The sequence below is a fragment of the Clavelina lepadiformis genome, chromosome 3, assembly GCF_947623445.1.
Source record: "Clavelina lepadiformis chromosome 3, kaClaLepa1.1, whole genome shotgun sequence".
Taxonomy (NCBI): domain Eukaryota; kingdom Metazoa; phylum Chordata; class Ascidiacea; order Aplousobranchia; family Clavelinidae; genus Clavelina; species Clavelina lepadiformis.
The window spans coordinates 6,396,778-6,424,022 of NC_135242.1; the positions used below are offsets into that span (position 1 = coordinate 6,396,778).

At 36.5% G+C, this 27,245-nt stretch overlaps 2 protein-coding genes across 5 annotated transcripts; one reads left to right on the top strand and one right to left on the bottom strand.

Moving 5' to 3' along the window:
• The first annotated feature begins 296 nt into the window (after window positions 1–296).
• On the top strand, window positions 297–5,046 carry LOC143450671 (transcription factor AP-2-alpha-like). 2 transcript variants are annotated; one of them, XM_076951310.1, is made up of 9 exons: window positions 297–1,839; window positions 2,182–2,337; window positions 2,706–3,009; window positions 3,221–3,313; window positions 3,532–3,694; window positions 3,820–3,938; window positions 4,066–4,207; window positions 4,350–4,521; window positions 4,810–5,046. In XM_076951310.1, exons 1-9 carry the CDS (start codon window positions 1,576–1,578, stop codon window positions 4,987–4,989), a joined length of 1,593 nt encoding a protein of 530 aa, XP_076807425.1. In that variant the 5' UTR covers window positions 297–1,575; the 3' UTR covers window positions 4,990–5,046. The 2 variants fall into 2 exon arrangements, with proteins under 2 accessions (XP_076807425.1, XP_076807424.1); XM_076951309.1 differs by having other exon boundaries at window positions 304–1,839; window positions 2,104–2,337.
• A 1,037-nt stretch (window positions 5,047–6,083) lies between these two features.
• LOC143450669 (oxysterol-binding protein-related protein 1-like) lies at window positions 6,084–26,648 on the bottom strand. Of its 3 annotated transcripts, XM_076951303.1 has the most exons (24): window positions 26,590–26,606; window positions 26,371–26,520; window positions 23,027–23,187; window positions 22,838–22,949; window positions 22,590–22,675; window positions 22,351–22,492; window positions 22,038–22,150; window positions 21,799–21,936; window positions 21,267–21,368; window positions 19,957–20,088; window positions 18,320–18,422; window positions 17,945–18,057; window positions 13,768–13,952; window positions 12,026–12,129; window positions 11,530–11,801; window positions 11,096–11,230; window positions 10,220–10,317; window positions 8,896–9,084; window positions 8,300–8,407; window positions 8,113–8,202; window positions 7,053–7,302; window positions 6,809–6,929; window positions 6,622–6,712; window positions 6,084–6,539 (listed from the first exon to the last, which is right to left on the bottom strand). In XM_076951303.1, the coding sequence occupies exons 2-24, from the start codon at window positions 26,489–26,491 to the stop codon at window positions 6,437–6,439; spliced, it is 3,069 nt and encodes a 1,022-aa protein (XP_076807418.1). In that variant the 5' UTR covers window positions 26,492–26,520; window positions 26,590–26,606; the 3' UTR covers window positions 6,084–6,436. The 3 variants fall into 3 exon arrangements, with proteins under 3 accessions (XP_076807418.1, XP_076807419.1, XP_076807420.1); XM_076951304.1 differs by lacking the exon at window positions 26,590–26,606 and having other exon boundaries at window positions 23,027–23,182; window positions 26,371–26,516; XM_076951305.1 differs by lacking the exons at window positions 6,084–6,539; window positions 6,622–6,712; window positions 6,809–6,929; window positions 7,053–7,302 and adding an exon at window positions 7,309–8,049 and having other exon boundaries at window positions 26,371–26,648.
• Between the last annotated feature and the right edge of the window lie 597 nt (window positions 26,649–27,245).

The window sequence follows — 27,245 nt, forward strand, 5'->3', positions numbered from 1 at the left end:
TATGAGCATTTGAAACATATTCCGGGGTCTGGGGTATGATGGATACCATCTGGATGATATGCTTAAGTATTAGGTTGAAGAGTGCGACAGGTATTTCGGACAATTAGCCAGTATGCGGAGCAATAAAGCAGAAAACAACAGGTCGTTTTATCACCGACGATGATCATATTTTTTCAACGAGTGTCAAAGAGAATGTCGAAATTTCTCTGAATTGTTTTCGTTGCTGCGCATTAAATCGGAGCGATTTAGAGCAAAGATAGTGGTTAAAAAATGATCGTTCATCCGCCTGAGGGCAAGGTAACGAAGTTGAAGCAAAGAAAGTCGCGCAGAAAAAAACCTGTTTCTCGTATATCAAGTGAATGTTAGTGTAGCCCTAGGTCCGAGCCAGAGGCAGCTAGTTGCCTGAGGATTTTTGTAAGCAATTTTCAAAAAGGAAAGCTAGAGGCAGTTTATTCAAAACATGTTGTTTTAGCTGAGATTACAACCTCAATTAAACAGACAAATCGTATCGCGTTTATTTAGTAAAAAAATCGCCGATTTTCGACCTTTTAGCATTTTAGAAAATTTCTAGTTGACTTATGAGAGCCTAATAAAATAATAGGCTTTTATTTGCATTAAAAATATGCCTAATATTTTCAAGTTTTCTGCAAACAAGAATAATTTTGAACGTTTTTTTGTTATAAGATATTAAAAAACACCGTGTAAAAATCCCATGGTCGTTTTCGTACAATCTAATTAACTTGTAAAATAATTCTAAATCAACTTTGATGATATCATATTACTCATAATCTGTTTTTACTGGGTACACAGGAAAACTTCTCGCAAAGAAAGTTTTAAATATAAACGCCATCTTGTTTATCAATGTCAACTATTCCTTATATGTAAAATAATATTTTGGAGTCTGTCATTATTTTACGTTAAAACAATTTTTCCATATCTTAGTATTTAAATCTTTCTTAACTAATACTGTATTGATGAAATGAAATTTCTATTTATTTTCATTCAGAAACGTGATGAAAGCGCGCTACCTAGCGTTACGTCACACGGACGCGCTTCGGGCACAAAAGTACCCGCTAATGTATAGAGGAGCGGGATTGAAGAAACCTGTGACGTATGACGTGGTTGACATGCGTTATCGTTACGGTGTCCAAATAAATAAATTAAAATATTTTTATAACAAAATAACGTGCCTTTTTATTTAAATTTAGATTTAGATTATCAAAAACATCTTCCAACTAACTGTAGGCTGAATTAGCATGTAATTTTTCGTGTAAGCCACTTAAACCATATAAACATTCTTTAGATGTAATGCGCTCGAACGCAGCAACGCCAACAATGCGACTAAGACGATTTGGTCGGCTACGCAGAAATGTTACATATTTTTACTCGGAATTTACTTAATTCCAACCTTGTGCTTTGGAAAGTATTTCAATTTAGATTTGAAATCAATTTCAATTTGCAGGATTCTTATCGGCATATCTGTTTACTATGCAACGATTATATCAACAAATTATTCAGTGCCTTATAGAATATCTTCTCTAAATCGCTGGTAATAATATCATTCTGAGTTAAACAATGAGTGAACTGCGAGCTTTATCCGTTCGGGGTTCTGAATCGCCCCATCTGCAAAGACCACCCCAGTCTCATTCTGTCTCCGCACAGACGGTCCGTTCGGACGCTGGTCAAACGATTTTGGTCGACGACGAATCAAGCCAGAGCCGCATGGAATCTCCGGCTCCCAAACGACCCCGTCTGGAGGAGGGGCCCTTATTAATCATTCCCCAACATCAGGGATTGCAAGGAGTCCCGAATTTCGGTCTTTTGCAACATACGCTTGAGGTAAGGCGACAGCTTATACAGAGAATAAAGCCTTAATCTTATAAAGTTTGCCCTCGAGGTTTTAGAGCTCAGTAACGTGAGAATGAAACTTGATAATTTGTTGTGAAACTCTGTAAATCGACCCATTATACGTTTCTATTGCCTACATTTTGATATCTACTTATCAAGGATTTATGCCATAACTCAGTTTGTTATTAATTCGATGAGTAATAACAAACAGAACCAAACAGGTCGTTTTCTTGTTAAAATTCTGATCGTAATTAGACGAGGCCGGATTCAGCCAATCCTGACCACAACAGACTGACTCAGCTTGACACGGTATCCTCGGATGCCCTTTCACAGAATTACAGTCCAACGCCAGCGTCAGTTGTGACCAGATATCAGCCCGTGAACACCATCGAATTTCAGCCCACTTACTTTTCCTCCACCTCTCACTACAATTCCCAGCCAACATCTCACATTGATTTCCAGAGCATCCATCACGATCAATACGGACAGGTATGTGACGTAATGCCGTCGTTAATGTTGGGCTGTTTGTGTCCGTATGGAATGTGGCCGATACTTTGATGTAGCTCGGACGATCTAGCAATCCGATTATCACGTTAATGAACCGAGCTTCAGGACACTTATGTGGTTTTGTTAGGACATTATCCAATGTAGAACATTGGGAGAATTGGGGCAAAATTCTTCATTTTTTCATACAAGAAAACACAGCCCAGAAAGTTGTTGTTAACTTTTTGAAAATTATACGCACCAATTACGAGATACACAGCTTGCTCAGTGCACATTTTGTAGAAGTTGTTCATAGCGAACTCCTGTGCAAGTTGTCGTAAATTTTTGATTAATGTTTGCCTTTGGTTTAACAGCAACCTTACGCAGCCTACACCAGCGAGCCAAGGATACAATCCGAAACATCAAGACCGGGGATATTCCACAGCAATCTTCCCCATCACGTCATTCCCGCCATGGAAAGAGACAACGACTTAGAGACGTTTCGCAACGACCTGGTACCCGCTAACGAGGCCATCGCCCACGAGCCGGTGGACATGCTTTCTCCCATCCACATCATTCATCCCAACGGGCTCTCCCTGGATGACATTCCTCACTCCCAACAGGCCGATGGCCCGACCGCCACCTACATTACCGCTACCGATATGGGTTCCAAAAAAGGTTGGTGATTCTTGATGACGTCACCTTGACGTTGTCTATGACTAGTTGTAAGAAAGTTGCCAAATGTCGTCATAACTGGTATGGTGTGAGAATGAAACATAAATTTTTCAGGTTTGAAAAGTTTCCAAGCTTTGGTAATGATTTTTGCGTTCTGCAGAGAACTTCCTTTTAAATATTATTAAACTTATCACGAGGTTCTTTCCATTTGTAGCTGGAAATCACGTGTCAGGTGCGACAATATCTATCAAGAGCCGTGACGTCAACAAAACCGCTTTCGTAAGTCATCCAGGCGGATTAATTCCAGGTACTTTTCCCGACACAAACCTGTAATTAAGTTTAGCGCGCTTGCTCGGCGTGAAAAGATGGTGCAATTATGAGCGTCTTAGTAAATGCAACTTAGATTTATTGAAATAGTACGCCTCTCTCCCGAACCCAACCAGTTAACGTACAAAGAAAAATAATGCTATAAACATTGATCATAGTCTTTATTGTTGTGTGAGTTTTGCGTTATTTCTTTAACAGTGACCGGCGGTGCCAATCCTAGTGACGTGTTTTGTTCAGTTCCGGGACGTTTAAGTTTGCTCAGTTCCACATCCAAGTACAAAGTTACAGTCGCTGAAATTCAAAGACGTTTATCACCGCCGGAATGTCTCAATGCATCTCTGTTAGGCGGAGTCTTGAGAAGGTAGGAGTTGAAAGTCTACATAAACAAAAGCTTTTGATGGGATAAGTCATAGTGACAAACATTCTGGTGGCGTTTTTTTTATGGCAGTATAGGCTAAATTTTCAATTTGCATATTTTTCACACAGAGCTAAATCAAAAGACGGCGGCAAAAGACTTCGCGATAAATTGGATAAAATTGGACTAAACCTACCTGCTGGGAGAAGGAAAGCGGCCAATGTGACCTTGCTCACGTCACTCGTGGAAGGTATGCTTTCGGTTTCTTTTACAACTTGGCTATTTGTTAATGATTCTGCTGTTTATGAAGAGTTTCAATGAGCCATCAAAAGCCGGTATACATTTTACGTTTAAAGCGGTTTTACTTTTGATTTCAGGGGAAGCAGTCCATTTGGCAAGAGACTTCGGGTACGTCTGTGAAACCGAATTTCCTGCTAAACCTTTAGCAGAGTTTATTTGCAAACAACATTCTGATCCTGACATATTGCATACCCGGAAAAACATGATTCTTGCCACCAAGTACGATAATCATTTTGCATAGTCAATTCTGGTGCTCCAGTAGGCCTGTACCTTGTCAAGTGTCGTAGAGGTCAAATAATGATTTTATCCTTCAGTAACAAACAAAATTAAATTTGATTAATAAAATTTGATTCTATGATAGACAAATCGTCAAAGAGATCCAAGATCTAATGGCCCAAGACAGATCACCTATTGGCAACACAAGACCCCAGCCCATACTTGACAGTTCCGTTCAGCGTCCACTCACCCATTTTAGTTCAACCACACACGGGTTCGGCACCCCTGCCATTTGTGCCGCTATGACCGCTTTGCAGGTGTGAAAATCCATGGTTATTTAAGTGTGTTTGGCAATATTGGTATCAAACATTTTTTTCAAAAAGCTACCCATAAGCTTAGTGTGAGAATATTAAGCGTTTTTTTTTTTTATTTGAAAAATGTTGCAAAACTTGGTCACAAAGTACCAGTGTAAGGTTTGTTAGTAAATTTTAAGTTATAACCAGCCGGCCAAAAGCCGTAAACTTGTTTTAATATTACGACTTAATAGTTTCATGGCATTTCTCTTATAAATTTCGCGTTAAATCATCGAAGTAAAACTTTTTCAGCATTACCTTACCGAGATGTTGAGATACCAGGAGAAAAAACCTTTCCTAAATGGAGTCTCTTCAACTCTTTCCACGTCATCAGTGACGTCAAACCCAACGCAGCCAGACGTGATACGCATGAGTATGCACCAGAGTCAGTTGCCAACTCATAGCCTTAGCGACAAACTCGATAAAAAGTAAACTGTGAAATTTGTACCGCGCTATTAATACCGTATTGAAAATATAACAATTGTTCGAGCTTTGTATGTTGCGCAATATTGAACTCAAGTGAAAGCGACTGGATTGGAATCGAAGTAACTTGTAACGGTATAAGCTCAACTTTAACCGCTTTTATGATGCATCAGTTGTAATTCAGTCCAAGTTAATTCTATACCGCGGTATTTTGCTCAGTTGTGGAGCTCACCAACTTTAATGTCTGTAACTGGATCCAAGCGATTGAATTGACTGACTACCCAAACAATATCATGGCTACGTAAAATCTTCTTATGGTGGGATGATTTTATTTGTTACTTTTGTATCTCACGAATATGCCCATAATATGGTTATACACGTGGCGCTAACAATGAGCAAGCAATTTTAAAGCGCCATTTTGAGGCTTCAAAAAGTCTAAAATCAAATTACGGTTCCAGTTGAAAAAAACCTAACTTGGAAACCTTCATCAGAAAATGTGATGGAGGTTTGTTATTAATTGTTGGAAAGCTACAAAATGGGTTTCAATTTCGTCAAAAATTTTCTTAATCTGCCACAATAATTAATCAAAGATCAGTAACTAGAAGGTCACGTGCCAGGCGTCGTCTTATTTATGCGCTCCTTTTCATACGAAATGATTGATATTTAATACGTCAAAGTGCAAAACCCGTCACAGTGCCGAAATTTCGACGAAAATCCTATTTTAGGAAGAAAAATATTTCAAAAAGTCGGACATAAATATAGAAAAGTTGGTCGGCTAATTGCTCAAGTTATTTTTGGAAACTAACACATCTTAAAGCCAGGTTTCGACATGTTTACAAAACTGCTGAAAAATAAAGTTTCAGTGTTATATTGCCACCAGCGTCACGAAACACATTCTAAAAAACAGTACAGACACTTTGGTTCCCAATGCTTGCTTAGATGTTTCTTATACTTGAAGATTAAAGTTCCAGTTTATAGGAATGCGTACAGCATGGATGCTGTAGCTTAGGGTTTCCTAGCCCATGGGCACCGACACAATCTAGAAGCTGGGTTGCCATCAAAAGGTTGCATCAGCTTTTCTCATAAGAAAACCACTGTAATAATTCTGTAAAAACTGATAATGTATTTCGACGTTAAAATTGCACCTTCAAAACATTTATAATAAACACGATAATGGCGGCGATTACGTTGTTAGCCCTAAAGGTTAGTTTAAAACGGTTAACCACGTTGCCAACAACGCAAACAAGGTCGCAATTTTGAAGTTAGTTTTGGAAGAAATGACGTCAACTTGATTAATGTCACGTATAACTTTCAATAAATAAAGTACTACATGATGATAGAGTGGGGAAAATGAGTTCAAAATACAAACGGGGAATTTTCATCCTGTGATTTCTACAGCTCAGTGGAGCGCAACACAGCCGACCTTTGACCTTGATTTCGACAAACGTCACTCGCTTCAGAATATATCTGGGCATTTCGTCCAATCGCGTGTGTGGTAACCGCCGTTGTAAAGCCATTCCTGACTCTTCGTGTGAGGGCTTTGGACTTTATGGAACCATCTGTTGGCAAACATAAGTACACGGTTGTTATCGCAGGCATGGGTAGCATGAGCGTTACGTCATCAATGACGCAATAACATACCTTGGGGTCCATTCCTTTTTCTTCTTGTTACGCAGTTTCCGAGCCGTCCTTTGCTTTTCTTCTAAGCGATGCTTTTCTTCACTAGCACCATCTGCCGGACAAAAAATCACAATGAAACTTGAGCGTGGGAGCTAAATGACAATGAGGGATCGACAAACTCATTTAATCTCTCTCATCAATCTCTTACCTATCTCTCCATTCTCGAGAGCTCTGATATCAGGTCGTAACCTGCAGTCAGTCGGTGCAAGATCATAACTTTTGACCTCTTCCTGATTTAACGACATCGCGAACTCGGTCATATTATACATCTGAAAAATTCGAAAAAGTCTGTAACAATTTAGAAAACGTAACAATGACAATCAGTAAAATACACGCATAACGGCAAAGACTTCGGTTCGATGTAGTCGTAGAAAGCTGGTCAATATCATTACCTCGGTAGAAATTTTGGGTCTCGCCCGTACGCTCCACAGTGACTTGCAATAACCTTCAGCCCCTAACGTTGTGAGAATATCCATGATCTCATCATCGCTGGAAGTGCTCTGTGACTTGGTTCGGGACTTTCCTTTGTGCGACGATCCTGGAGCCCCCGTAGTCATGGCGACGTACCTCTGGTGTGTATCCATGTCTAGGGAGTAGACGTACTTGGTCCAGTCGCCTTCCAAGACTCGCACTTTTTCTTTGCTGTTGATTTAATTGTAGGAGTCTTACGCTTGACGACAAAAAACTAGTTACCGCAGTACAAATAAAATGACGTCATTAAAAAGCACTTACAACTTATTTTACACATTATATCTTACGCAACGGTTTCCAACCTTTTCAAGGTTGCCGAACCCCAAGTGGGATTAATGGATGTATGCTTATGGTTTTTTATGAGGTTTGGATTTGGCGACCGCTATGAAACTCTAAGAGACTGCGAGAAATTTTAAGACACTGCTGTAGTTGCAGAAGTACACATTTTGAGGGACTGACGGAGAATTTAAAGTGGCCGTTTCGGTTAGTCAAAACAACTTAACAAACACTGAATACGCCATTACGAATTCATGACTGTAGACAACTGGATTTTTAAGCTGTTAATTGCGTAATAAACCGCAGTGAAATTTTACCGACCTAATAAAAAATAATTTCCGATGTTCTAGACAACATCGCTGACAAAATGGACAAGCGACAATATAACACGTGAATGCAGCCCTTGCATGTAAATTATTCTGTGCAACATAATAATACGTATTGTTGACATATACTGATGTACTGACATGGTGTTATGATGACTGTTAACATTGACTAAGCGCAGTACAGGCCACAACGATTGAAAAAAAATCAAATCAAGAAGAAATAAAGTCTTTTCTTATCAAGTTTTGCCCTAAATTTTTTCTGGACATTCAGAGTCCTCTAAAAACTTTCCACGAATCCAGGGTTGGGATCACTAATCTAACAAAATAGCAATTATATAACTAAATAGTTTAATGATAAGCACCGATGTGACTAACTAACCTATCTGTAAATATGAAACCTTCAATCTTGTTTAAGTCATTTCGGAACCAGCTGTATGGTTTAAAGGTTACCACACACCTCTCGTTTGTTCTGCAAATCAAAGCAAAAGACATTTAACCACTGTTCGAGCGCACGTTTGCTTTACACGACATTTTTCAATTAATTTAAGATGTTTTGTCAAGCTTACTTGTGATTTAAGATCTCCACAATTCCATGTTGTTCCATCCAAAGCTTCCCAACAACGATATTATGAACTGAACATTTAGGGTTGGTCCAGCTGTAGGTTTCATCGTGTCTGTGACATGATGAGATAGCAGTTAATAGTCAACTGATGGTTACTAACTTGTGTTTTTTGAATGTTGGTTCAATTCGTTCTAAGCTATAAGTTTCAAATATTGTTTTAGGGACATTTTTACTTAAAGGTGGATTTTTAAGTAGAAAAAAAGTTGAATATTATTTCTATAAAGTTGAAGAAAACAAGTTTTACTAGAAAAATGAATGTAAGAAGTGAGGTTGTATAGCAAATGGAACATTGAGCTGATTATACAAATTAAAGGCAACTGCTTGACTCATATATAAAAAACAGTAGACTCATTTTAATTACACGTTTGGTTAAAACCAATAAATATGTTATTGTGATGTGTGGGTAGTAGAAAAAGCAATAATATACCGGAGAGAAAATCAGTGGACATAACGTTGAAGAAATAAACAGGCTATGAAAGATGATATTATGGCTATATCTGCTAATGTACCAGCTTGACCATTGTTTCGTTGGCAACTTACGCAGTAAGTTTGAGAACCATTGTTCCCTTGGGTTCAACTTCAACACTTTTTCCCCAGAACTTTAACTTGGGGTGCACAGACCCGTGAAATACAAATGGGTACTGTGGGTTTGTTCCATTCGCCTGAAATGCAGATACTGGCGGGTGGTGAGAGACTTGTTCTGAGACCCAATTGAAGCCCAAGTCAGGCCTAAACAAATAATGCAAAATCAATGCCAGAACATAGCTATTTTTAACATCATTTCTTCATGGTTAAAGCTTGGGTTAAAAATAAAGTTTGTTTTGTGTGCGGCTGAAAGCAGTAGTTGGATAATTGAGAAATGCTTAAGGTAACATGATATTACAGAGCAATCACCATATACACAACTACACAAGACGGTGAATCAAAACACTATTAGGGCCATTGCATAGGATAAAATGAGTCATGCAACTTTATTTAATTTCCTGCTCTGATTACAAACATTTATTTATTACTTAGAGAAGGAAAAGAAACAAAATTTTTAGGCAAGCATTACAACATTAGGAGGGTGATACAGGATATTTACACGATGCCCAGTTCCTCAGTTTCAGACCCAAGTGTAGCCATACTGAGTTGAAGCACCGACATGTTTAAAAAAAAACTTGCACCATCACAAGAGGAAGTTGTTTTGAACAAAATAAATTATGCCCACTAATTAGCATATACGGGCGTCTTAATAAATACAACTATCAGCTCTTGGATGTATATAATCAACAGTAAGAATTGAAACAACAACGAATAGAACAAAGCTGAATATTTCCACCGACCCTGAATAATTACTCAAAGAGCATTACTGCTGCACCGCATTAAAGGCTGGTTGTCAAAAATGCAGTTTATTTAACATTTAGAAATTGTGACCTAACGAGATGATATCAAATTGGATCGATGCCACCAAACCACATACAAAAAAATAAATTAAACTGCTAAGGTTCTTTCAAATATGACTTACAGACTAATGACTCGTGAACGTCTTAAACGACATGCCTGACAAATACAAAGAAACCCAACTGGATCCTATGTTATGTTTGTTTAGTGATAGAGTATACACATACAGCTTTCAGCATATCATGGCAATATATGTTAAGACATGACACGATGAACAGCTTTGCTACCTATATAGTGCTCCTAGCAATGTAGTAAATGTAATATATTTCTCTTCTACTGTGTATAAAGTTTGTAAATAACCAAGACTGGAACAATTCATGAACAAAATCCCGGTATTACTGATGAAAATTTTTCCTATATGCTATATTATAAACAGAACTTACATAGATCCAAAAACAAATTTTCAGTACGTTTTACAAACCTTTGGTTCTCATATGTTTCACCCAGCAAAGGGTTGAAAGGCTTTCCTGTTCTTTCAAGTTGAGAAGCCAGTGCAGATACAGCAAATGCTGCCACATACTGTCAATAAAACGCAACAAAAGTGGTAAATATTTGTCATGTACAAAATAAAATATCATCTTATTGATCTTGTAAAAAGTAAAAAATTTGCAGTTAAGTTATCAGCAACCTTCTTGTACACTTATCACAAAATTAGTTCAGTGCCATGTAAATATGCACACCAAAAAAAGGGGACACCTTAAGGTACCAAGTTACCCAAAAATATAACTAAAGAAAATAGAAATTATCTTTATCAGGGTTATGCAGGAGTCAAGCATGAAGTGATTGCACAAATGTGTATGTGTCACAAAAAGCATATTATAAAGAAAAGAAATTCTGTTAAACTATGTGCTTTGAAAAATTACTGGTACATGGCTTTCAAAAGCTTCAACTCTGGACAAGCCCACCAGAACATATTTACACATCAGGCATAACACAGTCAGAATAACGACCATTGTCCATCACAGGTTTACAGCCACAGTCTGTTGTATACCAATGCTTTGAAAACTTTCCGCCTTAATGTCCTATTGACAATCTTTTACAGCAAGTAAATTGGTTTTATTATTAAATTCTGTTTGAAATACAATTAAGGCAATGATTACTGAGAATGCTTTAATTCCATACAAAGTTCTGCATTAACAACATGTGTATGTGTACTTTGTGTTAATTTGTATCATGTCTTACAATCATATCAACCAACTGAACAACTGAAAGCTTTAAGTAATAATTTCAATAAGTGTTGCTGTGCTTTATCTCACAAGCACATTACAATATTACACAAAAACAAAAGATTACTTACTTCCATACGTTTTATAGAATCTTCAGCTTTACAAGCTTCCTCAAGCAAACAGCTATACTCCATGTATTCACACAAGCGCTGTATGAAGCTAAGTGGTTCATTAAATATTACCGGCATGGTGATTTTTGAGAGTTCCTTAAATAAAGTTGTGTTAGTATCAAACATCAAGCAATACAGTAAATATGTTTAAGTGCTAGAGATAGCAAATTAGACATTTCAATTATCAACATCTTTAAGTTGTCCATAAAACTTATTAATATAAGGTGCCTTAAGATGCTTTGTGAATTGGGATAAAAACAGAAACTTAAAGCATAAAGCATTAATTGGATATGCAAACACATGGTATACGACCTTACGTTGGGGATGAGGCAAATATTTGGGCAGATAAATATAAACTATGTGGCAGCAGAAGAGTGTATTAAACATAAACTAACCTTCCCAATACATTGTCTCAGTATGTGCCAAATACTAAACTCATCCCTCGAAAACATAGGTACGGGCAAGCTAGTCCTGTAAGCTGTTGTTTCTGCTTTGTTCATTTGTCCATTTAATTCTTGAACTGGGTTTGTTGGAATTGGATCATTTAATGAGTGGTTGCTAGATTCATTGCTTGAAGTTGAAGGACGTAGAATTTGGGCATCATTGGGTGCAGATTCACTCACAGCATCATAGTCTTCTTCGACAGATTTTCCATCCAAATCTTCATCTTCATGAAGAACACAATATTAAACGAAATTAAATATGATGTGTACAAATGGATAACTTAGCATATGATATTGTTTGAAAAACATCTCACAACCAATATAATTACTGTATCATATATAAACAGACCAAAGCAATTTTGCTTTAGTATGCTCAAGTACTCATATCTGTCAGCAATAGATATACAAAATGTTTCAGTGAAGTTACACAACAAATCAATTTACTCACTGGTATCTGAGTCGCCAGAAACAGCATCATAAAACTCATCTTCATCGCTTAAAAATCCAGCACTGGAATTTTTCGATGTACCAGAATAATGACGTGGCCTGTCACTATAGCAAGAAAACAACATACTAGCGATAAATGAAAAGATATATATTAGGGTTATGACTTAAAAAAAAATTTTTTAATTTTGTGTGTCCTGTAGTTACAAATGATGAACTTTTATGTCCTGATTTGAAAACTCACAAAAGTTAAGACTGTTTAAACAAAAGTCTCCCGCACCAAATTTTTCCAGTTTTCAATGCAATGTATATGTATATATATCGACTAATTTGAATTTGCCTGACATAATTTTAATTGTGAAGATTTGAAATTTTTTTTTTGGTAAATTGTGTGAGCAGTTATAAGAGATGACAACAATGCAAAGCTAAAATTAAAATCAATTATGAAAGAGGAGAATAATTTCTGTTTACGCTTTTATGGAAAAAAGATTGGCAAACATGAATATCAGGTAGTATGCTAGAAAAGTCCATCAAGATAAATCAAACTGGGTGTTCTAAAATTCGAAAGTGGAACAGCTCAAGATATTTTCAGCAGCCTAGAAAACCTACTAGATGAATATGATGCATGGAAAAATTTGAAAATGATCATATGTGACACAACATCTGTTAATACTGGACGGCTGAATGGCGTTGTTGTGAAACTGCAAAATGCAAGGATCAGCAAGGGTTTTGATAAACCACAGTATATTGGTTGCCAACATCATATTCTTGATAGAGTCTTAAAGCATGTATTATAGTTCTTCAATCCAACGTCTTCAACAAAACCAACTCTCAACTACAAATTTGTAGATGATGTGGTGAAACACTACGAAAACTTGCAGCAATCCTACAAGCCAGAAATTGAGATGGAAATGGTTGAAAACCCAGGATGGAGGGATGATTTTAAGTTTCTCTTTGAGTTGTGCAGAGCATTCCGCTTCTTCAAAGAAAATGGTAGATTTCCACTAATCAAATGGCATAAATTTCCATCTCTACACAATGCTAGATGGAATTCAAGAGCCATTTATGCTATGATTGCCTACTTCCTCATCCCTAGATGGAGATTAACTCTCGAGATATCATGCTCAGTCATTGCAAATGTGTGGCAGGAAGCCTCGTTTTCTAACAAAAGGTTTAAAGATGGAATATACCAAAGATTATTTGATGCTATCTTTGAGCTCGAATATCCTGGAGCCTTAAAGTGCCTTAAAACCCATTGGAATTTGGATAAGTCCGTTGTAGATGACCCACGGCCACGCACTAACATAATTGCAGAAAGGGGAGTCAAATTGATGGAAGAACTTTACCAGAAGTGCAAAAAGGATAAATATTTGAACATTAAATTTGTATCAAAAATGAAGTTTTGAATTGTAAATTTTTTTTTACATTTGGACCAATGTCAAAAATTAAAGTCAGTTTGTGCGGGATATTTTTTACGATTTGAACGAAATAATTATAATTTTCTAAATTTATACCAAAATGTTCATTGATTCCTGCTACAGGCAAAAAAAAAATTTTCTAGTCATAACCCTAATATATATACTAAAATAAAAAAAAAGAAAATAAGATGGCAATCTAGGGTTAACTTCTTTTTTTAATTCTTTTACACAAGCTTTCGCAAGCATAAGCTTGCTTCATCAGGTGTACTAAGAGATGATATATTTGCTGTGAGTCTGTTGACAATGTGAATGAAGAAAGCTGACAAACCTTCCCATATCCATATCAGCAGGTGAAGCTGGCATCGCCTTTCGTGGAGACCCTTCACCCGTTGACCCCTGACCTTGAGTGGTAATCGTTTTTTCCAGATTGTGATGTTCAGTAGCTAAAGCCTGCAGAGCTTGCTCAAAAACTCGATTTTTCTCACGCTCTTCGCTAAGCTGCAATTCTCGAGCCTAACATGGATTTTGCAGATTTGTTAAAAACTAGTCAACTACAACTAACTCTTAAAATGCTTTACCAATCTGTACAATATAAATAAAAACAGTTCAAAAGCAAAGTATAAAAAACCAGTGCATTTTTTCACAGGTATAGGTACAGGATGCAAACATACAACTTATCACCTCTGATATCTAGACAGCTTTTGACTTTGCAATAGTAAATGTGTGACTTGTTTCAAGACAAACAGTCCAACACCCACACATAAACAAGTCATACGGAATAGTGTTTAGTATCAACACCATTATAAATATATATGCAACAAAAAAATCATACAATTGTGGAAAGTTTCATTTCTATGTAAACTGCACGTGAGTGTTTTTGAATTAAAAAACAAATTTTATTTTAAAACTCAGCACAAAAATACTGGTACCTGCTTAAACACAAAACCTTTACAACTGGTCACTACTCACTAGACAACTACGAGAATGGTTATGCACATAACATTGCATTTTACTTGTGCACTGTTATAAAATCATAGCCTGTGTAGTGTGTACTGACAAAAACAAATCATTTAAGGCTTTAAGCCAGTGAGCAGCTACCAATTTTACAAGTTATAAAAAGCAACTTCCTCTATCTTATTTCCTACAAAGTAGTCAATACTTATTCTCCTGAGCTAGCTAACTGTTATCAAAATTTCTGCTTAGTAATGCTGTGGATTACACCACAGCTGGTGATGAAAAATGTAACCGTTACAGCACAAATTATCACCCGGGGCATCGCAAAGCTATCAAAATATGAAACCAAACCGAAATCTGGATAAATCCTCTAAGATATGCCATAGCAACCTGTGTTGTCTAATTAAGCGCTTAGCTGAAAAGCGGCTTTGGTTACCAATGATATGTAGCTACCTTCCGTACTTCGTCATGGACACATAAAAATAACAAAAGGCGTAAGGTAGAGGTGACCTTGTGACCCCTAAAGATTATATCATACGATACTACATTCCTAAATTAAGTGTGCTCTAGCGAACAAAATATCTTTCACGTTCTGCTGCTTTACCATTGTCAAGAAGTATCCGCCTGCAGCTAGGTGACATAATAACAGCTATAAGCTATGCTAGGCCAAGCATGAATCGTCAATATGGTGTCTAACGTCTAACGAGATTCGACATCACGCAGGCTATGACGTGGAAAACATGTGACGAAGCCATAAATCACGTACATAAACGCACGCATATGACGCTAACGTTTTCATATGATTCCATCCCGCCTGTGACATGTAATTATTTGTGATTTTTGCAACGTTAAAATGCCAGCTATTCGCATCTAAATGCTACAATTTAACGAATTAAATTAAATTCATCTGGAAACCGTACTAAGCCACATATGTACATCGCGTCTTATTAACTGATATTCTCAATTTCCCGGTGACCGTTTAGACTTTAAAGAGTTTACATGATGTCGTGCGCCTTTATATTAATTAAGACTGTAACTATTTCACCAGAAAACAAATCGCACCTTCGGAGCTTTTGTTCACGGCTTCTTGTAAACTTAATTTAAATGTAATTACATAGAACCAGAAACCTTTTTTAAATCTTCCTTCTAATCTAAATCTAACTTCAGTTAAAGCCTAGATGGTTAAATAAAGCATTTTGCATACCCGTTCTTCAACCCTAACCGCCAATTTTTAACAATGGGCCGCGTGACCTACTTACGATGAGACAGTCACATCCATTAATTAATTGTATTGCATTCTTATCAGCAACTACAGGGTGCAAACTTAACCTAACGATAAACGACTGAAATTAAGAAAAACCCCTTTTATAAGAACTAATCGCGCTATATGCCGCTTTAATTGAACGGAACGTTGTAAAATGCTGCATAAAGCCACAGGCTTGGCCTACCCCGAGTAACCTTGGGCCTCGTTTTTCGAACAGGATGTAGGCAAAGCTGAAGAACGTAACCTAATCTTCACTGTTCGGAAACACCTAAAGAGAACCTTTGTTTACTTTCAAGACGATGCGACGGACCAAAAAACGAGTCATGTCGTTTATTTTCTATTATTAAGATGAAATGCAAACAGGCAAACACAGTAGATTAGCAATTGCTCACATCAAGGCACACTGGCACTGTTCTGGCTATTGACGTTGTTAGCACAAAAATTAGATCTATGCGACGGATTTTGAAGAGATCAAATAAACTGGTTTTGTAGCGCACTTAAATAAGAAGCAATCTTAAATTAATAATAAACTAATAATAATTATCCAAATACCTAGAAACAAAGTTTGATTAAACGTTAAAAACGGACGAAATTACGAAAAAGGTGTCCATAGTGAAAAACCTACAGCAGAGCATTCCCAATTTAAATCTGTTTATGCTGTTTATTATATCGTTTTACACCTTGCAGCAATTATAAGCGCCTTGCTGTTAAAGAAATATGATGAAGTCTTAGCATTGAAACATGCCTACAGCAACTTTGACATCTGCGTCTGGTTTTTTGCTAAGATCTTTACGTATTCCGCCACCAAAGAAAGGAAACAGGTTTAACTGTCAATTTGGCTAAACAAACGAGGAAATGCATAAACCTAAATGACATTCTCTATTCAAATCTCTGACAGCCTATGCGAAACCTATAGTGTGGCTAACATGCTGTTCCCCGCTTACGCACGTAACCTGATATCCTTAAAATGGCACAACTGAAGGAAAAACGTCAGTCCATCGGAATTGACGAAAGGATAATCGCGCTACGCCATTTAGCGGAAAAAGTATATTATACATGGATTTTGCTGAGGAATAAATTAATTAAACTTAATGCGTGTTCAAGAAGATGAAGAGGTGTGTATGGTTACTACCTTTAAAACAGCGGAAAATCAAAACGATATGAGCATTAACATACTTTGCAATTAAGGACGACAACAAACCATTGCATGTGCAGCCGGATCTGTTGAAATTTTATACCGTTGGATTGTTTACGTTATACTAAAAATAGGCGACGAAAGTTTATACCGAAAGACGAAAAAGTAGCAAAGTAATATAACGACCTTTCTACATCACGAGCTGTGGTGGAATAGGTCTAAAACTTTGGTTCACCACGCTTTCAATTAAGTCCAAACAAACAAAAGTGCTACATATAAACATAAAAAGGCAAAAATAACGCCAAGTGACGCATGTTAACTAATACCTAAATAGGGTTGGAAAAACAGTTAACATTGTTGTGAGTCACAACATAATCTGCTCATTATTTTGCACGGGATGGGATTCCCATGGACATGGGATTCCCATACGATGGAATTGAACAGTGGTCAAGTATAATCGTATCTGAGGCGGTCACTCGAGCTTTTATCGTACGTCAACAGCCTTGGTCTTCGAGCATAGCATAGTATCATTACATATTGCATTGCAACAAGTTCAATAAGTCAGCAGGCTTGGAGCCTTACTGCGTTGCTCAATGTTTCAACCGACCTGGCAACTAAGGAACGCAACTACACGAAGAAAATAAATTCCCGATTATATCAATGCAACATTAAATGAAAGTGTTTCGAATTCACAATGCGCACTTCAACTCTACATGCAGAATACTTTTTGTTCAAACACACATATACATAAACTCCTTGCGCAATTGGAACTGCAAGCATGCAAATACACGCTAGTTGCGTATGTAATATTCACTAACTCCGCTGTAAAGTCACCTTTCATGCGCAGTTTCGAATATGTCCGGTCAAGGATCGGTCAGCAAGGAAAAGGCGACATATGGGACGGTGCCGAAATAGCATCAACGGCAAAGTAGCATAATACTACTTTTATGAAGACGAAACTTATAACGCAAACCTTAAACTAAACAAGAACTCCATGTAAGTACAATGGAGCCAAACCTAACCGCTCTACGCGATCGTACAGCGTTGGGAAGCAGGCAAACCCATTGACACATAGTACATCTCACAAAACATGATAATTTCTTGCCTACGTACAAAATTTTAATTTTTTTGTATTCTCTTTAATCTACATACCTGCTCTTGCCTTTCCAGAACGGCGAGGCATTTGGAAAACGATTCGGACATTTCAGTGGACGTTGTTAAAACTTTATGAGCCTTCCCTAACACCAAAGCTGACATTCGTTGACCTTGACGTAATATAGATATAAATAAAAATATTCATGACAATTCGGAAGTCATATACAAATGTAACATAACAGCACAAAGAGCATAAAATATACAACATAATATCCGGTAAACGATATCATAATGATATTTGCAAAGGAGTACATGGTGACATATGTTTCGGTGCGGTTTAAATTAAATTTTAGCGCTAGAACATGACGCTTCGGTACCGTTAACTCTCCAAAATACAACCATAGGTCAGTATAGTTTAGATTGATCACTTACATTCGTTTTTGGTTGCAGCGTAATCATTAGCGACGTATTTTTGAACGATTTGGGTCAATTCGTCGATGTGTGATTTCAACACTTGATGATGAACTTGCGCATTCTGCAAACATAATTTATCATGCAATGGATTTAATTCATCCATGACTACACTATATCTAATAATTGGGATTCAATTTTACAAAAAGTATCCATTAAACATAGTTGTATAAAAATATCATTGACAATTATAGTGGTGGTTAAGTGTCGAAGCAAGTTAATCTCAACCCAAAAAAGATTTGTCAATACATAAGTAAGTCAGTAAGTGAACAAGTATATCAGACAAAGAATTTTTAATAATAATTAAGTAGTAAAGCTCTAGACAATTATTGCCAAAAAAGTATTGCAAGTTTCGCACATAAGATGACGACGGTGGCGGCGGTTATGACTTCAAAATATGCAATCAACAAACGTGACAGGAGTGTTTGAACATGTAGGATGGAGCTAAGGCGAGCTGATAAAGGCATTTGAGCAGAATACGACCTCACAGGAAGATAATTAGTAGCAGATGACGTTTATTTTCAGCATTTAAAAATACAAGAAATACGTCACAGTAAATTTACCCTCACTAGTTACGCTATCGTGTCGTTACAGCAAGCACGGGTACAGCATTAGTATAATGCAGACTGCCACGACTGAACATAGTGAGCAGCAGCATGGCATCTACCTACGTTGGCAAAAACACATTAACTGTAAGTTAGATTAGGTTTAAACCCACGCAATATTTTCCTGTTGTGTCTTTCAGAACATTTAACTTTAAACTATACCGGCTTTTTGGCGCCGTCAGTCATAAGAGACTTCTTTCCAGTAGTATAGGCTACTGTCTGTGCTGATGCTTAATTCACCAGCTGTCCCTCACATGGATTTTACATCGTGTGTCACCACTGCCATTAATTACGTCATAATTAATAACAAATTTGCGACACATTTTAGAGATAAAAGCTTTAACCAGTAAATTTTATTGAAAAAATTCTTTGTCCGGAATATTTACCGAAGCTTTGCTTTGGTTTAAGGTTAATGTTGTAAGATATCATAGAAGCATCAAATGTCATTGCAATTCAATGTCACATGAAGCATTGTGCTGCGGCGTAAAATCGCATTCCTATAAATGAAGAAAATTGCTTTTTTGTTAAAAAACAAACCGCCAAAAGCTATAATTGTGTGCATTTATATTGCTGGATTCCCTGCGTGCCGTGTGTGATGATAAGTATTCTATATCGATGGGGTGTCTTGGCCGCAATGGCCTCCCACAGAAATAAACTGTTTCTGCATGGCGTGACTATTGAGTTCTGGCTAAGACTTACAAATTTACGCGGTATATGCGAAATACACTAAGTTATTTACAAGGATAAGTTGTACAAAATATTTCTTGACCGATTATTACAAATTAAGCACAACTTGCAGCCCTTCATCTGTACAAAAATTAGTGGGCTTCCTTTCGTCTTGTAGATAATGCCCATTGATTTGTAGGCGATCAGCTCGATACCTAACTCCTACACACTGTTATTGATCATGTACGCTACGTGCAACATAGGCTATCTACACCTTGCAGTATTTGCACGCAATACACAATACGACAGCGACAAATCTTTCTTTACCTGAACCGCATTTTTAACGTCGACCATGGACCCGATGTTGTCATCGTCGTTATCGCTTTCTACGATCACGTGATCTTCGACGACAAAGTGGTTGCTGTAGCGAACGTGTTCCCTGATAGCTTCAATCCATTGCTGGATGAAAATGGATCGCTTTGAAATACTATTATTTAATTTTAAGATACATAAATAATAAATCAACAAACATCTGCTGTAAAACTAACTTGGGATGTAATCAATGGCAGGAAAGCCAACAATGCTAATAATATGTTGATTACAGGTTTAATTTGTAACCTGATAAATGGTCTTTAATTGCAAAGCTTTGCGACTAAGAAGTTTGTTTCTTTCCATTAAAGAGAGATGGTTGTTAGAGCGCATTGGGAAGTTTCAACAACAAACTCTACCAATGACGTCACGAAAAAATATCGTAATAATAAGACAACTGCCGCGTTTCACTGTACAAATCTTCCTCGCACCAACTTGCTATCTTGCACAAACGCGACAAGCAGTATCTTTTTTATAACCTTCTGCACATATTGCAATTATATTCCAGTAGGCCTCAGTTTTAGACTTAGAGAATATTTGCAACAGCCTGTATCAGTCTAAAACAGTACTTCCTTTCGCTGTTGGCGTATTAATTGCTTTTAAAACCTTTGCAAACGAGTCAAGACATCAATTCATGATATGAGCACGCTACGAAAATTTAAATTTTTAAATTATTCTAGCTTGCGGTTACCTATGCTTAGTGACAGGTCGTAATAAGATCTTCCTGTAGCTGACACGATTGTGTTCTACTCTATTAGACCAGCATTAACAGCGATTATTCAAAACAAAACAGAAGCGTTACGTCAATATATCAGAAACTAAATCATGCGCAATTACGTAATTATTGCTATTACGTATTTACTACCTATGACGTCTACAACTTTATGACTCCTTTCGTGACGTCGTTTATATTGGTTATGTTTATGGGTTTATTGTCATAACAGAACCAACTTTACCCGTAACCATTAACGGCATTAACAGTAATGGTCTCGCGAGTTTACGATCTTCCAGCGCACAGGCTTTACTGAAAAAGTGAGGTCTGACGTAACTGTTGCTTAAATTGCAGCATAAGTAATGCAATGTCGCACATAGCAAATTTGTAAGCCGCACATACGCTAACGGTTACCTTTAAAAGCCTCAGCGTAAAGCATGTCGGCTAACAGGGCCTTGTTCCAGGTTGTTATAGGTTCCTTGTTTAGGGTCACTCACAATATTAATTGTCTTAATTGTACAGACACAAATACTACAATATTTGTCAGCTGCTTTACCTGGCGATGAATGAGTGGATTATTCTTCTGGTGTACCATGAGGTTGTGGTAAGAACCATCAAAGAAACGGACTATCAGGCCATACTGATTCTCATCTCGTAACTGTATGCATGCAAATAAAGGATGGACAGAGAAAGAGTTTTGTGAAGTCAGTAAAGTCAACAAAATTTCAGTTGACTTAACTCATTTTGTCTAGCTACGCTCCACTAGGGAACGAATTTTGTTTAATAGGCAAAACCAATAACTTACTGAAGCTAATAATAATTAATTACACAAAATAGCATTTAATATTTTCATAAATAACTGATATCATGGACACTAATTATTTAGTTAGGATATGCTCAAGACTATACAACAAAGTAAAAAAATATATACACAAGAATATAATTAATATTTCACATTGCAATTAAATTATTGTGAATATACTACTGATCTCACACCATACGTAAGTTATATTTGCTATTAACATTTTAGACCAAGTTGAAAAACTAAAGAAGCAAAAACAGTAAATCATATACAATAAGCATCTTACAGTAACTGCAGCTTCAGTTAAGTATTTGAACATTTTTCGCCTCGCTCCCAATGCAGCATCAGCTCGTTTTGCAAAATATGACATCACCCCTTTTTCCAAAACGACCCAGTACCATTTTGGGCCTAAAATCCTCGTACGCTGTTAAACAACGTTTTGATTTAATAAAAATCGATTACTTTATTTTAAATATAAAAAACTATTGGTAGAATAAGTAACTTGTGCTTGACGTAGCATTTTACCTTCATCAAAGGACCTTCAAATCGTTGAACAAATTTAAAATTCTGTCTAAACGGTCGCACTTCTAGGAGTTTTCTCATCTGCTTGCTATGACAGAGATCTACTGCCTTTTCATCTGGAAGCAGCCAGAATAAAAAGTGCGTCAAATTAACAATAAATGTAAAAAATTCACTATTAATACAAAAGCAAAAATAGTTAATTGGTGTCATACTATACCAGACTTTGCTAACTAGCATTTTCTAGGGAAATCAGTTAGAGATGATTCAGACCAGATCAATTTTGTAATATGTTCTGGTGCAATTAGACACAACGTACCATCTTTATTCACTGCATTGGGGTTGGCACCATTTTGCATAAGGACAACTGCCATAGAACGCTGATCACGCATGGCTGCATGGTGTAAGGCAGTGTTACCATGGTTATCAAAAGTATCCAATACAGCCAGGTCTGAGGAAATCTTAAAACATTTCTTGGATTAAAGAAAAAATAAAAAAAACAAAATTAAAACCTATGACTTTTAGTAAGAATTTGGACTTTACAGACAAAACGCTTACCATTTCCTTCACAGCATCAACTTGGCCCTGTTTTACTGCTTGCAAGAAAGTGTTCATGGCTTTTAAAGTCTGGACTTGTTCAGCAGCTGGAAGAAATAAACTTTTTTCAGTACAACACAAAATGGTTTTGATATATAAAACAATAATGAGAAACAATGCAATCATGCATAAGCTAATCAATATGATATATTTTGTTGAGTTCATGAGGAGATTACACACTTTTAAACCTATTTTATTCTAATCATTACCTTCAATAGTGTGTTTAATGCTAGAATCTTCAGCAATCTGACTTGCTCTTTTTCCTTCATCATTAACAATAGAAGTACTGGCATCATACTTCAGTAAGCACATAACAAGGTCCTACAGAAGTAATGTCATATTTTTCTCATTAGCATAAAAATATATTGTACATATCAAAAGAGCAAATTATTCAGCACCTCTCTGCTTGTTAGCGATGCTTTGTGCAGTGCTGTATCCCCAGTTTGGTTTACAACATTAGGATTCGCACCATGTTCTAATAAAATCTCTAAAACACCTTTGTGGCCAAAATAACTTGCCAGGTGAAGTGGAGTCCATGATCTGTTGCTTTTCGACTGTCCTTTTAAAACAGTAAAATTTACAAAGCTGTGCACATCAATGTTAGTTTTAAGTAGACTTTCTTTAAAAAAATTATTGAACTAAAGTTATATTAAATAGTCGTAATGACATGCAAACAGGAGCACATATCTCCATTCAAAGAGCATTTTTTTTGCTTAAATGTTAGTAGATTTAATCCAAAACCAAGACTATGATCTGACTTTCATTGCAACTGCACACTTAAGACAAACGTTGACCAAAATGTTTCACGCAGCTGACTAACCTTGACATTCGCAACCAAACATAAAGTACAGTTTACAGAAGCTAAGCTTTTATATCTTTCATCCACGATTTCCTCTCTTTATCAAAAATGCTTCTCAAAAGACTTAGGTGGTAACTCAACTATGATACTAAAAATCTAAAACGTTACGTCCAAAACTATCAAAGCATGATGAACAAGCAAAACGAGTCTCATCCAGTCAACCAAGTTCAAGCCGAAACTTCGCCATGAAACCCAGTCTGACCCAAGATATTTTTTCAAATGCACAATTGCATTGCACAAATGGGAATCACTATTTAAAGTAGATATTGCAATAAAAAAGAATAATTTTCTGTGCAAAAATTGCATCTTGAAACATATAAAACTACCCAGACAAAATTAGTTTGCAACCAGAATATGTTTCCTACAGTCTAAAAAGTATATATGGCAGTTTTTAATGACGCATGCAAATGACACAAACTTGGGAGTAGAACCTTTTGCTTACCATTCTTAAAAAGAAAGAGAAAATGGTTATGCTGAAGTAATTTAAAACCTGTAGGCCAGCAAGCTTGATGAAACCTTTTTTCCACTTTTCTTTTTTCTTACTAAATTAGAGAGTAAAGTCGCTAGCACAATTAGGCATGATGGCATGCACTGAAGTCTGAAGCCTTAATTTTTGCTTCATTTATAATAAATCGTTGTTCTAACAACCAATTTTCATTTATAATAAATCGTTGTTCTAACAACCAATTTTTCCTTATTTATTTATTTATTACAAAATGACGGGAATATAACGAAGTTCAGCAGACAAATTGATGAATCTCGTGCATGCAGCTTGCAAGATGCAGGGTAAGTCAGTACCACAATATCACAATATCGATTGGTCTATGGTTTGGTCAGCATTTAGTGGCAACTGTACATCTGAGAAAAATTTCAAATAAACTTTTTGCACACTTAACTTCATATAAGCTTTAATTTGGGAGACAAAGAAATTTACACTCTCATAAAAGAGATTATATCCTTGACTGGTACAGCAGTTTTCAATGAGAAATGGTGTGTGCAAAGACACAAATTTTGGCGTACACTGAAGCCTCAGTTCTTTCTTTAATTATATTATTATAAACTGGCATTCAAACAAACAATTTATCTTTGTTTATTTATCATAAATCAGCGTGATTGTAAAAAGTTTGGCATATAAGTAATGAATTTCATGCGAGCAGGTGCCACAGTTTCCACTATGGATAATATTCAGGCAAATTAATCAGCCATTCTTGTGGGCAAGATTTTCTTCATCAAAAATGCTTTGCGCAAAACACGAAGTAAGGACTTAATCATAGCAACGATAAGAGCAATAGAAAATTTTTTTATCAGTGCGTGATGAATGAAGGTTAGCTAGATCCATTTTGCCATCCGGTCTGTATTTCATAGCAGTACTCACTGAGATCACGGATGATGGTCGAGGTACGCAGGTGTGCAACGGCTAACCAAGTGATCACCTATTTAATCTTTCTCCATTTTAAAGCTAGGCTAACACTTGTTACTATAAATTTATCTAATACCTAACAAAAATCCTATGGGACGGATAAGTTTTCATTGATTCTCATTGAAATTTGGCCAATTATTATGGTTAAATGGATGTAAGCTAGCTGTGATTATGCGTCACACTTCAATGAGTCTAAACCAGATTGGAAAATTTGCTGTTTCTGAGTGGGAAATCTCCTGTGCAAACAAGATAAACCTTAGGCATTACAAGCAATTAATTACGTCTTTTCTTCGTGTTTCGTTCAGCAAAGCATTGTAGCATCTAGTTTTAATAAGTACTTCCACAAACACAAAGTCGTAGCTTAGTCATTTTTAATACTTGAATGAATGTCCTATGAGAGGGTAATTTAAAAATAAAGTTTGCAAAAAGTTTGCCTGAAATTTATCTCGGATGTGCAGCCTGTATGGAATGCACAGGAAGATTTACACCAAAAAATTAGGGCTTATGTTTTACACCATACAGATACTAAAATTCAAATTATTTTTCGCCACAACTAGGCCTGGTTCAATTCTCAGTTTAAGGAATGGAGTCGATTGGAAAGTTGTTGGCTTGCATTTAAAACTTTTGTATGCTTGTTTCTCGTATCACATGTTTTTATGATGCTATGCCAGAAAGGCTGAAGCTGACACTTACGCCAGTGGCGTAACAATTTTTGTTCCTTTGCCACGACATACATCTCCGGCATATCATACAAAATTTCCATCTAAGGTGTGCAGCTGTAATAAAACAGGGTAGCCTACAGACTGGTTAGCCAAAATGACTGTCTGATTTTCTTTAAGAATTACAAGCAAACAGAAGTTTTTGATAGCTGCTAGATGACAAGTGTGGCATTGCTATAACCAAGTCATTTTTTCAAGACTCGAGTCAAGTCAAGTCATTTGCAAAGTTGACTTAAGTTAAGTCTAGTCAAATTACTAGTTGGATCAAGGCAAGTTAAAATACAATGCAAGTCAAATCAAGTCATGTCATTGGCTATGGCTTTAACCGTTCGCAAGGAAACTAAATGTCTGTAATTCAGTTGGTTAATAAATCAACAACTAAGATTTAATGACTTACGTCAAGTTAATTTCCAAAACTCGAATCAAGTCAAGTCATTTCAAGCATTGACTCGAGTCAAGTCAAGTAATCTAAAAACGTGACTCGAGTCAAGTCATTGATTCGAGTCATTACAATACTGAAGTGTGGACAATAAATCTATATAAGTGCTGCATATGCACTAAAAAAGACTGAATAGGTTCACACTCTGACACTTGGACAGTCGATTTTACAGCACTTCATTTCTAAAAACCAAGCCCCAAAACATTGTTAGAACTGTAGAAAAGGACCATTGTCGCACCTACTTCAGTATGACGAATGTCGGTGTTAAAAACCTACTACGTATCCAAATTCTACAACATACAAACCTTTGCAATTAATGTCAATATTATCATTTTCCTGAAGCAGTTTGCACAGTTTTTCCTGTTGCCCATGACGAGATATGTACAAGAGTTTTTCTTCCAAAGAATCTAAATCGTCGACATCCATGGTGAAATTTCTGTTCGCAGCGGCAGACGCTACAAATTGTAAATCGTCAGCATCAACTGATGAGAAATAATTTAAACAACCATATTGATCCGACCAACCATACTGCAATATTTCCTGCAGGTTAGGTCTGCATAAACTTTGAACCGGCGGAATCGAAAGACTTTTTCTTGTTTATGGTAATCAGCTGATACTATATTCACAACGTTTCATGTTTAGACACGACGAAACTGTCAATTTGACATGTTTTTGGAAATGAATTTCTTTAAATTAACTTACTCTTTCCAGTCAGCCGTTCCAATAACTAATCATGTACTTTTTACATTTAATGTTTTTTGTTGTTTTGTTATGTACAGTACCGCTGCTTATAGTAGAAATCGTTTTTAATGCTTTGATGCACTGAAAATGCGTTTGGTCTGTGCATTGTCTGTGAAGCTTCAGTGTTGTGAAAATTTTGGTCCCCCCGTAAAATATGGTCCCTTCATTGTGTTGTAAAACGCACAGAGTGACTCAGCAGAATGCTTTTATACAATTTTTTTGGCGAATGCTCTTGGGTCGAAGACAGTTTTAACCTGAACGAGCGCGGGATTAATGCATTTAGTTAAAGTTTTTTTTTAGCTAAAGTAATTGACGTTGATTGATTAAACTCACTTAGTTAGGATTGTAGTAATTATAAGCTAATCTAACGTGAACCTAATTTAAAACTATAGGACCTAGGCCTATAGTTTTGGGCAAACTTGTTCAATGTGTAATGAAA